Below are 25,141 nucleotides of genomic sequence, written 5' to 3'. Positions count from 1 at the left end.
TCCTCTCTCTCCTCTCCTCTTCCCCTCCCCCCCCTCTCCCTCTCCCCTCCCCTCCCCTCCTCTTCCCCTCCCCCTCCCCCTCCCCTCTTCCCCTCCCCCTCCCTCTTCCCCTCCCCCTCCCCTCTTCCCCTCCCCCTCCCCCTTCCCCTCCCCTCCCCTCTTCCCTTCCCCTCTTCCCCTCCCCCTCCCTCCCTCTCCCTTCCCCTCCCCTCTTCCCTCCCCTCCCTCTTCCTTCCCCTCCCCTCTTCCCCTCCCCTCTCCTCTCCTCTTCCCCTCTCCTCCTCTCCTCTTCCCCTCTCCCCCTCCCCTCTCCTCTCCCCTCTCCCCCTCCTCTCCTCTTTTACTCTCCTCTCCTCTTCCCCTCTCCTCTTCCCCTCTCCTCCTCTCCTCTTCCCCTCTCCCTCCCCTCTCCTCTCCCTCTCTCCCCTCCCTCCTCTCCTCTCCTCTTCCCTCCCCCTCCCCTCCCCTCTTCCCTCCCCCTCCCCTCTTCCCCTCCCCTTCCCCTCCCCTCTTCCCCTCCCCCTCCCCTCTTCCCTTCCCCTCCCCTCCCCTCTTCCCCTCCCCCCTCCCTCTCTCCTCTCCCCTCCCCCTCCTCCCCTCCCTCCTCTTCCCCTCCCCCTCCCCTTCCCTCCCCTCTTCCCCTCCCCTTCCCCTTCCCTTCCTCCTCTTCCCCTCCCCTCCCTCTTCCTTCCCTCCCCTCTTCCCCTCCCTCTCCTCTCCTCTTCCCCTCTCCTCCTCTCCTCTTCCCCTCTCCCCTCCCCTCTCCTCTCCCCTCTCCCTCCTCTCCTCTTCCCCTCTCCTCCTCTCCTCCTTCCCCTCTCCTCTTCCCCTCCCCTCCCCTCTTCCCTCCCCTCTTCCCTTCCCCTCCCCTCCCCTCTTCCTTCCTCCCCTCCCCTCCCTCTTCCCCTCCCCTCTTCCCTCCCCTCTTCCCCTCCCCTCCCTCCCCCCTCCCCTCTCCCCTCTCCCCCTCTCCTCCTCTTCCAACTCAAACTATAGCAGCAGTATTCAATCTAGACGGAATGTTACTGAACCCCCCCACATTAAGATGAGTGCATACGGGTCATTCAACAAGTCTCATGTCTGCTAGGAGCAAGACAGTGGAGCCCATTGGACGTTCACAGTAATAATCACAACCATATTTTACAACTGAAAATGTGTGTTGCTATAACAACGCATGCAAATAAAACATTTCAACGGTCACATGTCTCTGTGTTACAGTGTGTCTAGTCCAGGTGTGTCTAGTCCAGGTGTGTCTAGTCCAGGTGTGTCTCTGTGTTACAGTGTGTCTAGTCCAGGTGTGTCTAGTCCAGGTGTGTCTAGTCCAGGTGTGTCTCTGTGTTACAGTGTCTAGTCCAGGTGTGTCTAGAGTCCAGGTGTGTCTAGTCCAGGTGTGTCCAGTCCAGGTGTGTCTCTGTGTTACAGTGTGTCTAGTCCAGGTGTGTCTCTGTGTTACAGTGTGTCTAGTCCAGGTGTGTCTAGTCCAGGTGTGTCTCTGTGTTACAGTGTCTAGTCCAGGTGTGTCTCTGTGTTACAGTGTGTCTAGTCCAGGTGTGTCTAGTCCAGGTGTGTCCAGTCCAGGTGTGTCTCTGTGTTACGGTGTGTCTAGTCCAGGTGTGTCTAGTCCAGGTGTGTCTCTGTGTTACAGTGTGTCTAGTCCAGGTGTGTCTAGTCCAGGTGTGTCTCTGTGTTACAGTGTGTCTACTCCAGGTATGTCTAGTCCAGGTGTGTCTAGTCCAGGTATGTCTAGTCCAGGTGTGTCTAGTCCAGGTATGTCTAGTCCAGGTATGTCTAGTCAAGGTGTGTCTAGTCAAGGTGTGTCTAGTCAAGGTGTGTCTAGTCAAGGTGTGTCTAGTCCAGGTGTGTGTCTAGTCCAGGTGTGTTTCTGTGTGACAGTGTGTCTAGTACAGGTGAGTTTAGTCCAGGTGTGTCCAGTCCAGGTGTGTGAAGATAAAACTTGTTGTAGACGACCCCTCTGGCATCACATGACAAAATGGCTATCCTATCCCCTTTCTAGTTCACTAGTTCCAGATGACATAGTTGGTCTAGTAGTGCACTAGATAGGGAATAGGGGCCATTCGAGATTGGAGAGTTGTCAGTGAGACAGGCAAGGATAAAGAGGGTTAAAATAAACATGACCTGGGGTGGAGGGGCTAGGGGTACAGGACTGGCCCTGGGGTGGAGGGGTACAGGACTGGCCCTGGGATGGAGGGGTACAGGACTGGCCCTGGGATGGAGGGGTACAGGACTGGCCCTGGGGTGGAGGGGGTACAGGACTGGCCCTGGGGTGGAGGAGCTAGGGGTACAGGACTGGCCCTGGGGTGGAGGGGCTAGGGGTACAGGACTGGCCCTGGGGTGGAGGGGTACAGGACTGACCCTGGGGTGGAGGGCTAGGGGTACAGGACTGGCCCTGGGGTGGAGGGGTACAGGACTGGCCCTGGGATGGAGGGGTGGACAGGACTGGCCCTGGGATGGAGGGGCACAGGACTGGCCCTGGGGTGGAGGGGTACAGGACTGGCCCTGGGGTGGAGGGGCACAGGACTGGCCCTGGGGTGGAGGGGTACAGGACTGGCCCTGGGGTGGAGGGGTACAGGACTGGCCCTGGGGTGGAGGGGTACAGGACTGGCTGGCCTGGGGTGGAGGAGCTAGGGGTACAGGACTGGGTACAGGACTGGCCCTGGGGTGGAGGGGCTAGGGGTACAGGACTGGCCCTGGGGTGGAGGGGCTGGGAGGGGGTACAGGACTGGCCCTGGGGTGGAGGGGCTAGGGGTACAGGACTGGCCCTGGGGTGGAGGGGTACATGACTGGCCCTGGGGTGGAGGGGTACAGGACTGGCCCTGGGGTGGAGGGGTACAGGACTGGCCCTGGGGTGGGAGGGGTACAGGACTGGCCCTGGGGTGGAGGGTACAGGACTGGCCCTGGGGTGGAGGAGCTAGGGGTACAGGACTGGGTACAGGACTGGCCCTGGGGTGGAGGGGTACAGGACTGGCCCTGGGATGGAGGGGTACAGGACTGGCCCTGGGGTGGAGGGGTACAGGACTGGCCCTGGGGTGGAGGAGCTAGGGGTACAGGACTGGCCCTGGGGTGGAGGGGCTAGGGGTACAGGACTGGCCCTGGGGTGGAGGGGTACAGGACTGGCCCTGGGGTGGAGGGGTACAGGACTGGCCCTGGGGTGGAGGGGTACAGGACTGGCCCTGGGGTGGAGGAGCTAGGGGTACAGGACTGGGTACAGGACTGGACCTGGGGTGGAGGGGCACAGGACTGGACCTGGGGTGGAGGGGTACAGGACTGGCCCTGGGGTGGAGGGGTACAGGACTGGCCCTGGGGTGGAGGGGTACAGGACTGGCCCTGGGGTGGAGGGGTACAGGACTGGCCCTGGGGTGGAGGGGCTAGGGGTACAGGACTGGCCCTGGGGTGGAGGGGCTAGGGGTACAGGACTGGACCTGGGGCTAGGGGTACAGGACTGGACCTGGGGCTAGGGGTACAGGACTGGACCTGGGGTGGAGGGGTACAGGACTGGCCCTGGGGTGGAGGGGCTAGGGGTACAGGACTGGACCTGGGGTGGAGGGGTACAGGACTGGCCCTGGGGGTGGAGGGGCTAGGGGTACAGGACTGGCCCTGGGGTGGAGGGGTACAGGACTGGCCCTGGGGTGGAGGGGCTAGGGGTACAGGACTGGACCTGGGGCTAGGGGTACAGGACTGGACCTGGGGCTAGGGGTACAGGACTGGACCTGGGGCTAGGGGTACAGGACTGGACCTGGGGCTAGGGTACAGGACTGGACCTGGGGTGGAGGGGTACAAGACTGGCCCTGGGGTTAGTTGATAGGCAGAAGGGTGGAGTGGGGGCAGCCTGTACCCCCCTCCAGGGGGCTCGTCCTCTAAGCTTTCTTCTCCTCCAGTATGTTGTGCAGTTCATCAGCGTCCTCTGCGGTTTTGACCCTGATCAGCATGGCGACAGGGTTGCTAGGGTTGTTGTGGTCCACGACAGGGTTAGGAACACACATCACCATCACGTTGTTCTTCCCCATCCTGGAACAGAGTATGGAGGGCTGGACCATGATGTTCAGCAGGATGTTACCTGGAGGAGAGAGAGGGGGAGGGGGGGTGTTATTGATGAGGGCTGGACCATGATGTTCAGCAGGATGTTACCTGGAGGAGAGAGAGGGGGGTTGGGGGTGTTATTGATGAGGGCTGGACCATGATGTTCAGCAGGATGTTACCTGGAGGAGAGAGGGGGTGTTATTGATGAGGGCTGGACCATGATGTTCAGCAGGATGTTACCTGGAGGAGAGAGGGGGGGGGGTGTTATTGATGAGGGCTGGACCAGGATGTTATTAATAAGGTTTAATAAGGCTTAATGCAGTAAGGTTTAATAAGGTTTAATAAGGCTTAATGCAGTAAGGTTTAATAAGGCTTAATGCAGTAAGGTTTAATAAGGATTAATAAGGCTTAATGCAGTAAGGTTTAATAAGGCTTAATGCAGTAAGGTTTAATAAGGCTTAATGCAGTAAGGTTTAATAAGGTTTAATAAGGCTTAATGCAGTAAGGTTTAATAAGGTTTAGTAAGGCTTAATGCAGTAAGGTTTAATAAGGTTTAGTAAGGCTTAATGCAGTAAGGTTTAATAAGGTTTAGTAAGGCTTAATGCAGTAAGGTTTAATAAGGTTTAATAAGGCTTAATGCAGTAAGGTTTAATAAGGCTTAATGCAGTAAGGTTTAATAAGGTTTAGTAAGGCTTAATGCAGTAAGGTTTAATAAGGCTTAATGCAGTAAGGTTTAATAAGGCTTAATGCAGTAAGGTTTAATAAGGCTTAATGCAGTAAGGTTTAATAATGCTTAATGCAGTAAGGTTTAATAAGGCTTAATGCAGTAAGGTTTAATAAGGCTTAATGCAGTAAGGTTTAATAAGGCTTAATGCAGTAAGGTTTAATAAGGTTTAGTAAGGCTTAATGCAGTAAGGTTTAATAAGGCTTAATGCAGTAAGGTTTAATAAGGCTTAATGCAGTAAGGTTTAATAAGGTTTAGTAAGGCTTAATGCAGTAAGGTTTAATAAGGTTTAATAAGGTTTAATGCAGTAAGGTTTAATAAGGTTTAATAAGGCTTAATGCAGTAAGGTTTAATAAGGCTTAATGCAGTAAGGTTTAATAAGGTTTAATAAGGCTTAATGCAGTAAGGTTTAATAAGGTTTAATAAGGCTTAATAAGGCTTAATGCAGTAAGGTTTAATAAGGCTTAATGCAGTAAGGTTTAATAAGGTTTAATAAGGCTTAATGCAGTAAGGTTTAGTAAGGTTTAATAAGGCTTAATGCAGTAAGGTTTAATAAGGCTTAATGCAGTAAGGTTTAATAAGGCTTAATAAGGCTTAATGCAGTAAGGTTTAATAAGGTTTAATAAGGTTTAATAAGGTTTAATAAGGCTTAATGCAGTAAGGTTTAATAAGGCTTAATGCAGTAAGGTTTAATAAGGCTTAATGCAGTAAGGTTTAATAAGGCTTAATGCAGTAAGGTTTAATAAGGCTTAATGCAGTAAGGTTTAATAAGGCTTAATACAGTAAGGTTTAGTAAGGTTTAATAAGGCTTAATGCAGTAAGGTTTAATAAGGTTTAATAAGGCTTAATGCAGTAAGGTTTAATAAGGTTTAATAAGGCTTAATGCAGTAAGGTTTAATAAGGCTTAATGCAGTAAGGTTTAATAAGGCTTAATGCAGTAAGGTTTAGTAAGGTTTAATAAGGCTTAATACAGTAAGGTTTAATAAGGTTTAGTAAGGCTTAATGCAGTAAGGTTTAATAAGGTTTAATGCAGTAAGGTTTAATAAGGCTTAATGAAGTAAGGTTTAATAAGGCTTAATGCAGTAAGGTTTAATAAGGCTTAATGCAGTAAGGTTTAATAAGGCTTAATGCAGTAAGGTTTAATAAGGCTTAATAAGGTAAGGTTTAATAAGGCTTAATACAGTAAGGTTTAATAAGGTTTAATAAGGTTTAATGCAGTAAGGTTTAATAAGGTTTAATAAGGCTTAATGCAGTAAGGTTTAATAAGGCTTAATGCAGTAAGGTTTAATAAGGCTTAATGCAGTAAGGTTTAATAAGGCTTAATACAGTAAGGTTTAATAAGGCTTAATGCAGTAAGGTTTAATAAGGTTTAGTAAGGTTTAATGCAGTAAGGTTTAATAAGGTTTAATAAGGCTTAATGCAGTAAGGTTTAATAAGGCTTAATACAGTAAGGTTTAATAAGGTTTAATAAGGTTTAATAAGGTTTAATAAGGTTTAATGCAGTAAGGTTTAATAAGGTTTAATAAGGTTTAATGCAGTAAGGTTTAATAAGGCTTAATGCAGTAAGGTTTAGTAAGGCTTAATGCAGTAAGGTTTAATAAGGCTTAATGCAGTAAGGTTTAATAAGGTTTAGTAAGGCTTAATGCAGTAAGGTTTAATAAGGCTTAATGCAGTAAGGTTTAATAAGGTTTAGTAAGGTTTAATGCAGTAAGGTTTAATAAGGTTTAATAAGGCTTAATGCAGTAAGGTTTAATAAGGCTTAATACAGTAAGGTTTAATAAGGTTTAATAAGGTTTAATAAGGCTTAATGCAGTAAGGTTTAATAAGGTTTAATAAGGCTTAATGCAGTAAGGTTTAATAAGGTTTAATAAGGTTTAATAAGGCTTAATGCAGTAAGGTTTAATAAGGCTTAATGCAGTAAGGTTTAATAAGGTTTAATAAGGCTTAATGCAGTAAGGTTTAATAAGGTTTAATAAGGCTTAATGCAGTAAGGTTTAATAAGGTTTAGTAAGGCTTAATGCAGTAAGGTTTAATAAGGCTTAATGCAGTAAGGTTTAATAAGGCTTAATGCAGTAAGGTTTAATAAGGTTTAATAAGGCCTAATGCAGTAAGGTTTAATAAGGTTTAATAAGGCCTAATGCAGTAAGGTTTAATAAGGTTTAATAAGGCTTAATGCAGTAAGGTTTAATAAGGTTTAATAAGGTTTAGTAAGGCTTAATGCAGTAAGGTTTAATAAGGCTTAATGCAGTAAGGTTTAGTAAGGCTTAATGCAGTAAGGTTTAATAAGGTTTAGTAAGGTTTAATAAGGTTTAGTAAGGCTTAATGCAGTAAGGTTTAATAAGGCTTAATGCAGTAAGGTTTAATAAGGTTTAGTAAGGTTTAATGCAGTAAGGTTTAATAAGGTTTAATAAGGCTTAATGCAGTAAGGTTTAATAAGGCTTAATACAGTAAGGTTTAATAAGGTTTAATAAGGTTTAATAAGGCTTAATGCAGTAAGGTTTAATAAGGTTTAATAAGGCTTAATGCAGTAAGGTTTAATAAGGTTTAATAAGGTTTAATAAGGCTTAATGCAGTAAGGTTTAATAAGGTTTAATAAGGCTTAATGCAGTAAGGTTTAATAAGGCTTAATGCAGTAAGGTTTAATAAGGTTTAATAAGGCTTAATGCAGTAAGGTTTAATAAGGTTTAGTAAGGCTTAATGCAGTAAGGTTTAATAAGGCTTAATGCAGTAAGGTTTAATAAGGCTTAATGCAGTAAGGTTTAATAAGGTTTAATAAGGCCTAATGCAGTAAGGTTTAATAAGGTTTAATAAGGCCTAATGCAGTAAGGTTTAATAAGGTTTAATAAGGCTTAATGCAGTAAGGTTTAATAAGGTTTAATAAGGTTTAGTAAGGCTTAATGCAGTAAGGTTTAATAAGGCTTAATAAGGCTTAATGCAGTAAGGTTTAATAAGGCTTAATGCAGTAAGGTTTAATAAGGTTTAGTAAGGCTTAATGCAGTAAGGTTTAATAAGGCTTAATGCAGTAAGGTTTAATAAGGTTTAGTAAGGCTTAATGCAGTAAGGTTTAATAAGGCTTAATTGGTTGGTTGGTGTCAGTTGTCTCTAGATAAGGTTTAATAACATACCCAGGTTGGTGTCAGTGGTCTCTAGATAAGGTTTAATAACATACCCAGGTTGGTGTCAGTGGTCTCTAGATAAGGTTTAATCAGGTTGAATAACATACCCAGGTTGGTGTCAGCAGTCTCTAGATAAGGTTTAATAACATACCCAGGTTGGTGTCAGCAGTCTCTAGATAAGGTTTAATAAGGTTGAATAACATACCCAGGTTGGTGTCAGCAGTCTCTAGATAAGGTTTAATAAGGTTGAATAACATACCCAGGTTGGTGTCAGCAGTCTCTAGATAAGGTTTAATAAGGTTGAATAACATACCCAGGTTGGTGTCAGCGGTCTCTAGATAAGGTTTAATAACATACCCAGGTTGGTGTCAGTGGTCTCTATATAAGGTTCAATCAGGTTGAATAACATACCCAGGTTGGTGTCAGCGGTCTCTAGATAAGGGTTAATCAGGTTGAATAAAATACCCAGGTTGGTGTCAGTGGTCTCTAGATAAGGTTTAATAAGGAAAGGTTGAATAACATACCCAGGTTGGTGTCAGCGGTCTCTAGATAAGGTTTAATAACATACCCAGGTTGGTGTCAGCAGTCTCTAGATAAGGTTGAATAACATACCCAGGTTGGTGTCAGCAGTCTCTAGATAAGGTTTAATTAGGTTGAATAACATACCCAGGTTGGTGTCAGCAGTCTCTAGATAAGGTTTAATAAGGTTTAATAACATACCCAGGTTGGTGTCAGCGGTCTCTAGATAAGGTTTAATCAGGTTGAATAACATACCCAGGTTGGTGTCAGCGGTCTCTAGATAAGGTTTAATAAGGTTGAATAACATACCCAGGTTGGTGTCAGCGGTCTCTAGATAAGGTTTAATAACATACCCAGGTTGGTGTCAGCGGTCTCTAGATAAGGTTTAATAACATACCCAGGTTGGTGTCAGCGGTCTCTAGATAAGGTTTAATAACATACCCAGGTTGGTGTCAGCCGTCTCTAGATAAGGTTGAATAACATACCCAGGTTGGTGTCAGCAGTCTCTAGATAAGGTTTAATAACATACCCAGGTTGGTGTCAGCCGTCTCTAGATAAGGTTGAATAACATACCCAGGTTGGTGTCAGCGGTCTCTAGATAAGGTTTAATAAGGTTGAATAACATACCCAGGTTGGTGTCAGCGGTCTCTAGATAAGGTTTAATAACATACCCAGGTTGGTGTCAGCGGTCTCTAGATAAGGTTTAATAACATACCCAGGTTGGTGTCAGCGGTCTCTAGATAAGGTTTAATAACATACCCAGGTTGGTGTCAGCCGTCTCTAGATAAGGTTGAATAACATACCCAGGTTGGTGTCAGCAGTCTCTAGATAAGGTTTAATAACATACCCAGGTTGGTGTCAGCCGTCTCTAGATAAGGTTGAATAACATACCCAGGTTGGTGTCAGCGGTCTCTAGATAAGGTTTAATAACATACCCAGGTTGGTGTCAGCGCGGACTAGCAGCTGTGTCTTTCCGTCTGAGGTGGTCTTCAGATGCAGCGTTCCAACTCCCTTCTCCTTGAACTCCGTCTCTTTCTTGTAGAACAGTTTACACCTGGAACACACACACACACACACACGACTAACGTCAAGTTCATCAATAGCATTGAGTTAATTCACTGTTTTATTTACTGTTTCCTAAGCATAAGAATATATATATTTTTTTTTTAACCTTTATTTAACTAGGCAAGTCAGTTAAGAACAAATTCTTATTTTCGATTACGGCATCCCATAATGCATCCCATATACATCCCATAATGCATCCCATAATGCATCCCATAATGCATCCCATAATACATCCCATAATGCATCCCATAATGCATCCCATAATACATCCCATAATACATCCCATAATGCATCCCATAATGCATCCCATAATACATCCCATAATGCATCCCATAATACATCCCATAATGCATCCCATAATACATCCCATAATGCATCCCATAATACATCCCATAATGCATCCCATAATGCATCCCATAATGCATCCCATAATGCATCCCATAATGCATCCCATAATGCATCCCATAATACATCCCATAATGCATCCCATAATACATCCCATAATGCATCCCATAATACATCCCATAATGCATCCCATAATACATCCCATAATACATCCCATAATGCATCCCATAATACATCCCATAATACATCCCATAATGCATCCCATAATGCATCCCATAATACATCCCATAATACATCCCATAATGCATCCCATAATGCATCCCATAATGCATCCCATAATGCATCCCATAATACATCCCATAATGCATCCCATAATCCATCCCATAATACATCCCATAATGCATCCCATAATGCATCCCATAATACATCCCATAATGCATCCCATAATACATCCCATATTTGAAATGTTTCTGTAAAAGGAGACCTACTTCTTGGAGTAGAACGCGTCAGTCTCCTTAATCTCCTGGACTTCCACTTTGGGAGGTTCATCCGACTCCTCCCCGTTTTCATCTACGGGACGACAAGGAAGAGACGGACGTTATGAAGAGACGTTTTTTTAGTCTCTGATAACCAAACGGACAGATGAAACAAAAACACACGGCCTAAATCCACTTTACACTAAGAACATTTACAAAATACACTATTTATTTTCCACAATGACCTTACACTGGGATTAAAAACCTGAATGTGAGATTTTATAGAGGTTTAATCTGGGATAAAAAAATGTTGAACCATATCACCAGGTAACATTCTGAGTATGTTGTCTATCAGCACCATATCACCAGGTAACATTCTGAGTATGTTGTCTATCAGCACCATATCACCAGGTAACATTCTGAGTATGTTGTCTATCAGCACCATATCACCAGGTAACATTCTGAGTATGTTGTCTAACACTAGCAGCACCATATCACCAGGTAACATTCTGAGTATGTTGTCTAACACTAGCAGCACCATATCACCAGGTAACATTCTGAGTATGTTGTCTAACAGCACCATATCACCAGGTAACATTCTGAGTATGTTGTCTAACAGCACCATATCACCAGGTATCATTCTGAGTATGTTGTCTAGCAGCACCATATCACCAGGTAACATTCTGAGTATGTTGTCTATCACAAACAGCACCATATCACCAGGTAACATTCTGAGTATGTTGTCTATCACTAGCAGCACCATATCACCAGGTAACATTCTGAGTATGTTGTCTATCAGCACAATATCACCAGGTAACATTCTGAGTATGTTGTCTATCAGCACCATATCACCAGGTAACATTCTGAGTATGTTGTCTATCAGCACCATATCACCAGGTAACATTCTGAGTATGTTGTCTATCAGCACCATATCACCAGGTAACATTCTGAGTATGTTGTCTATCAGCACCATATCACCAGGTAACATTCTGAGTATGTTGTCTATCAGCACCATATCACCAGGTAACATTCTGAGTATGTTGTCTATCACTATCAGCACCATATCACCAGGTAACATTCTGGGTATGTTGTCTATCACTACCAGCACCATATCACCAGGTAACATTCTGAGTATGTTGTCTATCAGCACCATATCACCAGGTAACAATCTGAGTATGTTGTCTATCACTAACAGCACCATATCACCAGGTAACAATCTGAGTATGTTGTCTATCACTAACAGCACCATATCACCAGGTAACATTCTGAGTATGTTGTCTATCACTATCAGCACCATATCACCAGGTAACATTCTGAGTATGTTGTCTAGCAGCACCATATCACCAGGTAACATTCTGAGTATGTTGTCTATCACTAACAGCACCATATCACCAGGTAACATTCTGAGTATGTTGTCTATCACTATCAGCACCATATCACCGGGTAACATTCTGAGTATGTTGTCTAGCAGCACCATATCACCAGGTAACATTCTGAGTATGTTGTCTATCACTAGCAACACCATATCACCAGGTAACATTCTGAGTATGTTGTCTATCACTAGCAGCACCATATCACCAGGTAACATTCTGAGTATGTTGTCTAGCAGCACCATATCACCAGGTAACATTCTGAGTATGTTGTCTAGCAGCACCATATCACCATGTAACATTCTGAGTATGTTGTCTAACAGCACCATATCACCAGGTAACATTCTGAGGATGTTGTCTATCACTATCAGCACCATATCACCAGGTAACATTCTGAGAATGTTGCCTATCACTAACAGCACCATATCACCAGGTAACATTCTGAGTATGTTGTCTATCAGCACCATATCACCAGGTAACAATCTGAGTATGTTGTCTATCACTAACAGCACCATATCACCAGGTAACAATCTGAGTATGTTGTCTATCACTAACAGCACCATATCACCAGGTAACATTCTGAGTATGTTGTCTATCACTATCAGCACCATATCACCAGGTAACATTCTGAGTATGTTGTCTATCAGCACCATATCACCAGGTAACATTCTGAGTATGTTGTCTATCACTATCAGCACCATATCACCAGGTAACATTCTGAGTATGTTGTCTATCAGCACCATATCACCAGGTAACAATCTGAGTATGTTGTCTAGCAGCACCATATCACCAGGTAACATTCTGAGTATGTTGTCTATCAGCACAATATCACCAGGTAACATTCTGAGTATGTTGTCTATCAGCACCATATCACCAGGTAACATTCTGAGTATGTTGTCTATCAGCACCATATCACCAGGTAACATTCTGAGTATGTTGTCTATCAGCACCATATCACCAGGTAACATTCTGAGTATGTTGTCTATCAGCACCATATCACCAGGTAACATTCTGAGTATGTTGTCTATCAGCACCATATCACCAGGTAACATTCTGAGTATGTTGTCTATCAGCACCATATCACCAGGTAACATTCTGAGTATGTTGTCTATCACTATCAGCACCATATCACCAGGTAACATTCTGAGTATGTTGTCTATCACTACCAGCACCATATCACCAGGTAACATTCTGAGTATGTTGTCTATCAGCACCATATCACCAGGTAACAATCTGAGTATGTTGTCTATCACTAACAGCACCATATCACCAGGTAACAATCTGAGTATGTTGTCTATCACTAACAGCACCATATCACCAGGTAACATTCTGAGTATGTTGTCTATCACTATCAGCACCATATCACCAGGTAACATTCTGAGTATGTTGTCTAGCAGCACCATATCACCAGGTAACATTCTGAGTATGTTGTCTATCACTAACAGCACCATATCACCAGGTAACATTCTGAGTATGTTGTCTATCACTATCAGCACCATATCACCAGGTAACATTCTGAGTATGTTGTCTAGCAGCACCATATCACCAGGTAACATTCTGAGTATGTTGTCTATAACTAGCAACACCATATCACCAGGTAACATTCTGAGTATGTTGTCTATCACTAGCAGCACCATATCACCAGGTAACATTCTGAGTATGTTGTCTAGCAGCACCATATCACCAGGTAACATTCTGAGTATGTTGTCTAGCAGCACCATATCACCAGGTAACATTCTGAGTATGTTGTCTAACAGCACCATATCACCAGGTAACATTCTGAGGATGTTGTCTATCACTATCAGCACCATATCACCAGGTAACATTCTGAGTATGTTGCCTATCACTAACAGCACCATATCACCAGGTAACATTCTGAGTATGTTGTCTATCAGCACCATATCACCAGGTAACAATCTGAGTATGTTGTCTAGCAGCACCATATCACCAGGTAACATTCTGAGTATGTTGTCTATCAGCACAATATCACCAGGTAACATTCTGAGTATGTTGTCTATCAGCACCATATCACCAGGTAACATTCTGAGTATGTTGTCTATCAGCACCATATCACCAGGTAACATTCTGAGTATGTTGTCTATCAGCACCATATCACCAGGTAACATTCTGAGTATGTTGTCTATCAGCACCATATCACCAGGTAACATTCTGAGTATGTTGTCTATCAGCACCATATCACCAGGTAACATTCTGAGTATGTTGTCTATCAGCACCATATCACCAGGTAACATTCTGAGTATGTTGTCTATCACTATCAGCACCATATCACCAGGTAACATTCTGAGTATGTTGTCTATCACTATCAGCACCATATCACCAGGTAACATTCTGAGTATGTTGTCTATCAGCACCATATCACCAGGTAACATTCTGAGTATGTTGTCTATCAGCACCATATCACCAGGTAACATTCTGAGTATGTTGTCTATCAGCACCATATCACCAGGTAACATTCTGAGTATGTTGTCTATCACTATCAGCACCATATCACCAGGTAACATTCTGAGTATGTTGTCTATCACTATCAGCACCATATCACCAGGTAACATTCTGAGTATGTTGTCTATCAGCACCATATCACCAGGTAACATTCTGAGTATGTTGTCTATCACTATCAGCACCATATCACCAGGTAACATTCTGAGTATGTTGTCTATCACTATCAGCACCATATCACCAGGTAACATTCTGAGTATGTTGTCTATCAGCACCATATCACCAGGTAACATTCTGAGTATGTTGTCTAGCAGCACCATATCACCAGGTAACATTCTGAGTATGTTGTCTAACAGCACCATATCACCAGGTAACATTCTGAGGATGTTGTCTATCACTATCAGCACCATATCACCAGGTAACATTCTGAGTATGTTGTCTATCACTATCAGCACCATATCACCAGGTAACATTCTGAGTATGTTGTCTAGCAGCACCATATCACCAGGTAACATTCTGAGTATGTTGTCTATCACTAACAGCACCATATCACCAGGTAACATTCTGAGTATGTTGTCTATCACTATCAGCACCATATCACCAGGTAACATTCTGAGTATGTTGTCTAGCAGCACCATATCACCAGGTAACATTCTGAGTATGTTGTCTATAACTAGCAACACCATATCACCAGGTAACATTCTGAGTATGTTGTCTATCACTAGCAGCACCATATCACCAGGTAACATTCTGAGTATGTTGTCTATAGCACCATATCACCAGGTAACATTCTGAGTATGTTGTCTAGCAGCACCATATCACCAGGTAACATTCTGAGTATGTTGTCTAACAGCACCATATCACCAGGTAACATTCTGAGGATGTTGTCTATCACTATCAGCACCATATCACCAGGTAACATTCTGAGTATGTTGCCTATCACTAACAGCACCATATCACCAGGTAACATTCTGAGTATGTTGTCTATCAGCACCATATCACCAGGTAACAATCTGAGTATGTTGTCTAGCAGCACCATATCACCAGGTAACATTCTGAGTATGTTGTCTATCAGCACAATATCACCAGGTAACATTCTGAGTATGTTGTCTATCAGCACCATATCACCAGGTAACATTCTGAGTATGTTGTCTATCAGCACCATATCACCAGGTAACATTCTGAGTATGTTGTCTATCAGCACCATATCACCAGGTAACATTCTGAGTATGTTGTCTATCAGCACCATATCACCAGGTAACATTCTGAGTATGTTGTCTATCATATCACCAGGTAACATTCTGAGTATGTTGTCTATCAGCACCATATCACCAGGTAACATTCTGAGTATGTTGTCTATCACTAGCAGCACCATATCACCAGGTAACATTCTGAGTATGTTGTCTAGCAGCACCATATCACCAGGTAACATTCTGAGTATGTTGTCTAGCAGCACCATATCACCAGGTAACATTCTGAGTATGTTGTCTAACAGCACCATATCACCAGGTAACATTCTGAGGATGTTGTCTATCACTATCAGCACCATATCACCAGGTAACATTCTGAGTATGTTGCCTATCACTAACAGCACCATATCACCAGGTAACATTCTGAGTATGTTGTCTATCAGCACCATATCACCAGGTAACAATCTGAGTATGTTGTCTAGCAGCACCATATCACCAGGTAACATTCTGAGTATGTTGTCTATCAGCACAATATCACCAGGTAACATTCTGAGTATGTTGTCTATCAGCACCATATCACCAGGTAACATTCTGAGTATGTTGTCTATCAGCACCATATCACCAGGTAACATTCTGAGTATGTTGTCTATCAGCACCATATCACCAGGTAACATTCTGAGTATGTTGTCTATCAGCACCATATCACCAGGTAACATTCTGAGTATGTTGTCTATCAGCACCATATCACCAGGTAACATTCTGAGTATGTTGTCTAGCAGCACCATATCACCAGGTAACATTCTGAGTATGTTGTCTATCACTATCAGCACCATATCACCAGGTAACATTCTGAGTATGTTGTCTATCACTATCAGCACCATATCACCAGGTAACATTCTGAGTATGTTGTCTATCAGCACCATATCACCAGGTAACATTCTGAGTATGTTGTCTATCAGCACCATATCACCAGGTAACATTCTGAGTATGTTGTCTATCAGCACCATATCACCAGGTAACATTCTGAGTATGTTGTCTATCACTATCAGCACCATATCACCAGGTAACATTCTGAGTATGTTGTCTATCACTATCAGCACCATATCACCAGGTAACATTCTGAGTATGTTGTCTATCAGCACCATATCACCAGGTAACATTCTGAGTATGTTGTCTATCACTATCAGCACCATATCACCAGGTAACATTCTGAGTATGTTGTCTATCACTATCAGCACCATATCACCAGGTAACATTCTGAGTATGTTGTCTATCAGCACCATATCACCAGGTAACATTCTGAGTATGTTGTCTAGCAGCACCATATCACCAGGTAACATTCTGAGTATGTTGTCTAACAGCACCATATCACCAGGTAACATTCTGAGGATGTTGTCTATCACTATCAGCACCATATCACCAGGTAACATTCTGAGTATGTTGTCTATCACTATCAGCACCATATCACCAGGTAACATTCTGAGTATGTTGTCTAGCAGCACCATATCACCAGGTAACATTCTGAGTATGTTGTCTATCACTAACAGCACCATATCACCAGGTAACATTCTGAGTATGTTGTCTATCACTATCAGCACCATATCACCAGGTAACATTCTGAGTATGTTGTCTAGCAGCACCATATCACCAGGTAACATTCTGAGTATGTTGTCTATAACTAGCAACACCATATCACCAGGTAACATTCTGAGTATGTTGTCTATCACTAGCAGCACCATATCACCAGGTAACATTCTGAGTATGTTGTCTAGCAGCACCATATCACCAGGTAACATTCTGAGTATGTTGTCTAGCAGCACCATATCACCAGGTAACATTCTGAGTATGTTGTCTAACAGCACCATATCACCAGGTAACATTCTGAGGATGTTGTCTATCACTATCAGCACCATATCACCAGGTAACATTCTGAGTATGTTGCCTATCACTAACAGCACCATATCACCAGGTAACATTCTGAGTATGTTGTCTATCAGCACCATATCACCAGGTAACAATCTGAGTATGTTGTCTAGCAGCACCATATCACCAGGTAACATTCTGAGTATGTTGTCTATCAGCACAATATCACCAGGTAACATTCTGAGTATGTTGTCTATCAGCACCATATCACCAGGTAACATTCTGAGTATGTTGTCTATCAGCACCATATCACCAGGTAACATTCTGAGTATGTTGTCTATCAGCACCATATCACCAGGTAACATTCTGAGTATGTTGTCTATCAGCACCATATCACCAGGTAACATTCTGAGTATGTTGTCTATCAGCACCATATCACCAGGTAACATTCTGAGTATGTTGTCTATCAGCACCATATCACCAGGTAACATTCTGAGTATGTTGTCTATCACTATCAGCACCATATCACCAGGTAACATTCTGAGTATGTTGTCTATCACTATCAGCACCATATCACCAGGTAACATTCTGAGTATGTTGTCTATCAGCACCATATCACCAGGTAACATTCTGAGTATGTTGTCTATCACTATCACCAGCATTCTGAGTATGTTGTCATCAGCACCATATCACCAGGTAACATTCTGAGTATGTTGTCTATCACTATCAGCACCATATCACCAGGTAACATTCTGAGTATGTTGTCTATCACTATCAGCACCATATCACCAGGTAACATTCTGAGTATGTTGTCTATCAGCACCATATCACCAGGTAACATTCTGAGTATGTTGTCTATCACTATCAGCACCATATCACCAGGTAACATTCTGAGTATGTTGTCTATCACTATCAGCACCATATCACCAGGTAACATTCTGAGTATGTTGTCTATCAGCACCATATCACCAGGTAACATTCTGAGTATGTTGTCTAGCAGCACCATATCACCAGGTAACATTCTGAGTATGTTGTCTAACAGCACCATATCACCAGGTAACATTCTGAGGATGTTGTCTATCACTATCAGCACCATATCACCAGGTAACATTCTGAGTATGTTGTCTATCAGCACCATATCACCAGGTAACAATCTGAGTATGTTGTCTAGCAGCACCATATCACCAGGTAACATTCTGAGTATGTTGTCTATCAGCACAATATCACCAGGTAACATTCTGAGTATGTTGTCTATCAGCACCATATCACCAGGTAACATTCTGAGTATGTTGTCTATCAGCACCATATCACCAGGTAACATTCTGAGTATGTTGTCTATCAGCACCATATCACCAGGTAACATTCTGAGTATGTTGTCTATCAGCACCATATCACCAGGTAACATTCTGAGTATGTTGTCTATCAGCACCATATCACCAGGTAACATTCTGAGTATGTTGTCTATCAGCACCATATCACCAGGTAACATTCTGAGTATGTTGTCTATCACTATCAGCACCATATCACCAGGTAACATTCTGAGTATGTTGTCTATCACTATCAGCACCATATCACCAGGTAACATTCTGAGTATGTTGTCTATCAGCACCATATCACCAGGTAACAATCTGAGTATGTTGTCTATCACTAACAGCACCATATCACCAGGTAACAATCTGAGTATGTTGTCTATCACTAACAGCACCATATCACCAGGTAACATTCTGAGTATGTTGTCTATCACTATCAGCACCATATCACCAGGTAACATTCTGAGTATGTTGTCTAGCAGCACCATATCACCAGGTAACATTCTGAGTATGTTGTCTATCACTAACAGCACCATATCACCAGGTAACATTCTGAGTATGTTGTCTATCACTATCAGCACCATATCACCAGGTAACATTCTGAGTATGTTGTCTATCAGCACCATATCACCAGGTAACAATCTGAGTATGTTGTCTATCATTAACAGCACCATATCACCAGGTAACAATCTGAGTATGTTGTCTATCACTAACAGCACCATATCACCAGGTAACATTCTGAGTATGTTGTCTATCACTATCAGCACCATATCACCAGGTAACATTCTGAGTATGTTGTCTAGCAGCACCATATCACCAGGTAACAATCTGAGTATGTTGTCTATCACTAACAGCACCATATCACCAGGTAACATTCTGAGTATGTTGTCTATCACTATCAGCACCATATCACCAGGTAACATTCTGAGTATGTTGTCTATCAGCACCATATCACCAGGTAACATTCTGAGTATGTTGTCTAGCAGCACCATATCACCAGGTAACATTCTGAGTATGTTGTCTAACAGCACCATATCACCAGGTAACATTCTGAGGATGTTGTCTATCACTATCAGCACCATATCACCAGGTAACATTCTGAGTATGTTGTCTATCACTAACAGCACCATATCACCAGGTAACATTCTGAGTATGTTGTCTATCAGCACCATATCACCAGGTAACAATCTGAGTATGTTGTCTAGCAGCACCATATCACCAGGTAACATTCTGAGTATGTTGTCTATCAGCACAATATCACCAGGTAACATTCTGAGTATGTTGTCTATCAGCACCATATCACCAGGTAACATTCTGAGTATGTTGTCTATCAGCACCATATCACCAGGTAACATTCTGAGTATGTTGTCTATCAGCACCATATCACCAGGTAACATTCTGAGTATGTTGTCTATCAGCACCATATCACCAGGTAACATTCTGAGTATGTTGTCTATCACTATCAGCACCATATCACCAGGTAACATTCTGAGTATGTTGTCTATCACTATCAGCACCATATCACCAGGTAACATTCTGAGTATGTTGTCTATCAGCACCATATCACCAGGTAACATTCTGAGTATGTTGTCTAGCAGCACCATATCACCAGGTAACATTCTGAGTATGTTGTCTAACAGCACCATATCACCAGGTAACATTCTGAGGATGTTGTCTATCACTATCAGCACCATATCACCAGGTAACATTCTGAGTATGTTGTCTATCACTAACAGCACCATATCACCAGGTAACATTCTGAGTATGTTGTCTATCAGCACCATATCACCAGGTAACAATCTGAGTATGTTGTCTAGCAGCACCATATCACCAGGTAACATTCTGAGTATGTTGTCTATCAGCACAATATCACCAGGTAACATTCTGAGTATGTTGTCTATCAGCACCATATCACCAGGTAACATTCTGAGTATGTTGTCTATCAGCACCATATCACCAGGTAACATTCTGAGTATGTTGTCTATCAGCACCATATCACCAGGTAACATTCTGAGTATGTTGTCTATCAGCACCATATCACCAGGTAACATTCTGAGTATGTTGTCTATCAGCACCATATCACCAGGTAACATTCTGAGTATGTTGTCTATCAGCACCATATCACCAGGTAACATTCTGAGTATGTTGTCTATCACTATCAGCACCATATCACCAGGTAACATTCTGAGTATGTTGTCTATCACTATCAGCACCATATCACCAGGTAACATTCTGAGTATGTTGTCTATCAGCACCATATCACCAGGTAACAATCTGAGTATGTTGTCTATCACTAACAGCACCATATCACCAGGTAACAATCTGAGTATGTTGTCTATCACTAACAGCACCATATCACCAGGTAACATTCTGAGTATGTTGTCTATCACTATCAGCACCATATCACCAGGTAACATTCTGAGTATGTTGTCTAGCAGCACCATATCACCAGGTAACATTCTGAGTATGTTGTCTATCACTAGCAACACCATATCACCAGGTAACATTCTGAGTATGTTGTCTATCAGCACCATATCACCAGGTAACATTCTGAGTATGTTGTCTATCACTATCAGCACCATATCACCAGGTAACATTCTGAGTATGTTGTCTATCACTACCAGCACCATATCACCAGGTAACATTCTGAGTATGTTGTCTATCAGCACCATATCACCAGGTAACAATCTGAGTATGTTGTCTATCACTAACAGCACCATATCACCAGGTAACAATCTGAGTATGTTGTCTATCACTAACAGCACCATATCACCAGGTAACATTCTGAGTATGTTGTCTATCACTATCAGCACCATATCACCAGGTAACATTCTGAGTATGTTGTCTAGCAGCACCATATCACCAGGTAACATTCTGAGTATGTTGTCTATCACTAACAGCACCATATCACCAGGTAACATTCTGAGTATGTTGTCTATCACTATCAGCACCATATCACCAGGTAACATTCTGAGTATGTTGTCTAGCAGCACCATATCACCAGGTAACATTCTGAGTATGTTGTCTATAACTAGCAACACCATATCACCAGGTAACATTCTGAGTATGTTGTCTATCACTAGCAGCACCATATCACCAGGTAACATTCTGAGTATGTTGTCTAGCAGCACCATATCACCAGGTAACATTCTGAGTATGTTGTCTAGCAGCACCATATCACCAGGTAACATTCTGAGTATGTTGTCTAACAGCACCATATCACCAGGTAACATTCTGAGGATGTTGTCTATCACTATCAGCACCATATCACCAGGTAACATTCTGAGTATGTTGCCTATCACTAACAGCACCATATCACCAGGTAACATTCTGAGTATGTTGTCTATCAGCACCATATCACCAGGTAACAATCTGAGTATGTTGTCTAGCAGCACCATATCACCAGGTAACATTCTGAGTATGTTGTCTATCAGCACAATATCACCAGGTAACATTCTGAGTATGTTGTCTATCAGCACCATATCACCAGGTAACATTCTGAGTATGTTGTCTATCAGCACCATATCACCAGGTAACATTCTGAGTATGTTGTCTATCAGCACCATATCACCAGGTAACATTCTGAGTATGTTGTCTATCAGCACCATATCACCAGGTAACATTCTGAGTATGTTGTCTATCAGCACCATATCACCAGGTAACATTCTGAGTATGTTGTCTATCACTATCAGCACCATATCACCAGGTAACATTCTGAGTATGTTGTCTATCACTATCAGCACCATATCACCAGGTAACATTCTGAGTATGTTGTCTATCAGCACCATATCACCAGGTAACAATCTGAGTATGTTGTCTATCACTAACAGCACCATATCACCAGGTAACAATCTGAGTATGTTGTCTATCACTAACAGCACCATATCACCAGGTAACATTCTGAGTATGTTGTCTATCACTATCAGCACCATATCACCAGGTAACATTCTGAGTATGTTGTCTAGCAGCACCATATCACCAGGTAACATTCTGAGTATGTTGTCTATCACTAGCAACACCATATCACCAGGTAACATTCTGAGTATGTTGTCTATCAGCACCATATCACCAGGTAACATTCTGAGTATGTTGTCTATCACTATCAGCACCATATCACCAGGTAACATTCTGAGTATGTTGTCTATCAGCACCATATCACCAGGTAACAATCTGAGTATGTTGTCTATCACTAACAGCACCATATCACCAGGTAACAATCTGAGTATGTTGTCTATCACTAACAGCACCATATCACCAGGTAACATTCTGAGTATGTTGTCTATCACTATCAGCACCATATCACCAGGTAACATTCTGAGTATGTTGTCTAGCAGCACCATATCACCAGGTAACATTCTGAGTATGTTGTCTATCACTAACAGCACCATATCACCAGGTAACATTCTGAGTATGTTGTCTATCACTATCAGCACCATACCACCAGGTAACATTCTGAGTATGTTGTCTAGCAACACCATATCACCAGGTAACATTCTGAGTATGTCTATCACAGCAACACATATCACCAGGTAACATTCTGAGTATGTTGTCTATCAGCACCATATCACCAGGTAACATTCTGAGTATGTTGTCTATCACTAACAGCACCATATCACCAGGTAACATTCTGAGTATGTTGTCTATCAGCACCATATCACCAGGTAACATTCTGAGTATGTTGTCTATCACTATCAGCACCATATCACCAGGTAACATTCTGAGTATGTTGTCTATCAGCACCATATCACCAGGTAACATTCTGAGTATGTTGTCTATCACTAACAGCACCATATCACCAGGTAACAATCTGAGTATGTTGTCTATCAGCACCATATCACCAGGTAACAATCTGAGTATGTTGTCTATCACTAACAGCACCATATCACCAGGTACCCTACATACATAACACCTTCCATACCGTACCTGTTGTCTAACAGCACCATATCACCAGGTACCCTACATACATAACACCTTCCATACCGTACCTGTTGTCTAACAGCACCATATCACCAGGTACCCTACATACATAACACCCTCCATATCGTACCTGTTGTCTAACAGCACCCTATCACCAGGTACCCTACATACATACATACATACATAACACCCTCCATATCGTACCTGTTGTCTAACAGCACCTTATCACCAGGTACCCTACATACATAACACCCTCCATATCGTACCTGTTGTCTAACAGCACCCTATCACCAGGTACCCTACATACATAACACCTTCCATACCGTACCTGTTGTCTAACAGCACCCTATCACCAGGTACCCTACATACATAACACCTTCCATATCGTACCTGTTGTCTAACAGCACCCTATCACCAGGTACCCTACATACATAACACCCTCCATATCGTACCTGTGGTCTGGGTGGGGGCAGCCTCCGCTTTGGCCCCACTGAAGGAGAAGGCAGGAGGAGCAGCGCCTCCAAACAGGGAGGAGGAGGAGACACTAGGAGCTCCTCCGGTGCTCAGAGACCCCAACAATGAGCTGTTCCCCTTCTGGCCCAAGCTAAAGCTGATGCCAGCGGGGATCGGAGCGGCTGAGCTGTCCCCCGGGGCTGTAGCGCTGCCGTCCTTGTCCTTACTGAAGGAGAACACCGGGGCCGTGGTGGTCGAGCTGGCGGCGCTAGAGGAGGGTGGTGGTGGTGTACTGACTGCCTGCTTCTCCACTGGTTCCTCTGCTCTGCTCCTGCTCTCTGAGCCTCCGTCCACCACCACAGCAGCTCCAGTCACAGCTCCAGTCCCTCCGTACTTCTTATCGATGCTGGCCAGGTGCTTTTCATAGTCCCTGAAGATGGGGTTTAGGTCACAGAGAGGGTTTCCGTTGACGTGCTTGGTGATCCAGTCCCTGACAGAGCAGTTGAGAGCTGTGAGCTGCCTACTGTATTCCTGGTTGTTACCGCTGTTAGAGGAGAGAGAGGAGCTGAGAGACCGACTGGAAACCACGGGGAGGAGCCATTAGACTGCTGCCCTGTGATGACAGCACTGGAGGAGGGGCCGCTGAATGTTAATGAACCTAGGAGAGGAGGAGGGGGAGGAAGAGAGGGGATAGAGGAGGAGAGGGGATAGAGGGGATAGAGGAGGGAGGGGGGAGGAGGAGAGGGGATAGAGGAGGGGGAGGAAGAGGGATAGAGGAGAGGGGAGGAGGAGGGGGGATAGAAGAGAGGAGGGGATAGAGATGAGGGATAGAGGAGAGGAGGAGAGGGGATAGAGGGGAGGAGGAGGGGGGATAGAGGGGAGGAGGAGGTGAAGAGAGAACGAGAATGTAAACGTTCCAGCAGAGAGAGAAGCCGTGATACCTCACAGTAGCCTTAAGGCTTCAGCTTGAGTCACCTGGCGCCTAGCAACACAATGACTGTGTTGCCATACCTTCCTCCTTCGCTTGAAAAACAAGAAGGGGGAAAAAGGCAATAGTACCGTTTGTCCATCTTGAGATGCCGTAGTCGGTAAACACTTCCTCAAAATGACTCAAGAAATGTATATTTCTCCATCTGACTAGGATGTTTGGTGAAAAGATTTGCATGAAAAGTAGCCTATCATTGAATGACAAAACAGATCTATGAAGAATCATGCCAAGACCAAAACATCACAAAATGGCGTCATCATAAATGGACAAACTGTTTCAGATGGGAAGCACGCGGACGCCCGCAGTATGC

General features: G+C 43.4%; 1 protein-coding gene across 1 annotated transcript in view; it reads right to left on the bottom strand.

Annotated features, from left to right (window-relative positions):
* Positions 1 to 1,248: 1,248 nt before the first annotated feature.
* LOC135569240 (nuclear pore complex protein Nup50-like) overlaps positions 1,249 to 25,141 on the bottom strand; it is a 24,463-nt gene continuing 570 nt past the window's right edge. Inside the window, 6 exon segments of the mRNA XM_065016018.1 lie at positions 1,249 to 3,580; positions 3,780 to 4,075; positions 9,333 to 9,451; positions 10,296 to 10,377; positions 23,843 to 24,436; positions 24,439 to 24,501. Of these exon segments, the coding sequence (XP_064872090.1) occupies positions 3,876 to 4,075; positions 9,333 to 9,451; positions 10,296 to 10,377; positions 23,843 to 24,436; positions 24,439 to 24,501 (1,058 nt within the window). The 3' untranslated portion in view covers positions 1,249 to 3,580; positions 3,780 to 3,875.

The sequence above is a fragment of the Oncorhynchus nerka genome, unplaced genomic scaffold (genome assembly GCF_034236695.1).
Source record: "Oncorhynchus nerka isolate Pitt River unplaced genomic scaffold, Oner_Uvic_2.0 unplaced_scaffold_1181, whole genome shotgun sequence".
NCBI classification, from domain to species: domain Eukaryota; kingdom Metazoa; phylum Chordata; class Actinopteri; order Salmoniformes; family Salmonidae; genus Oncorhynchus; species Oncorhynchus nerka.
Note: the sequence above shows the minus strand (reverse complement) of the source record. Positions and strands in the feature narration are given on the sequence as shown.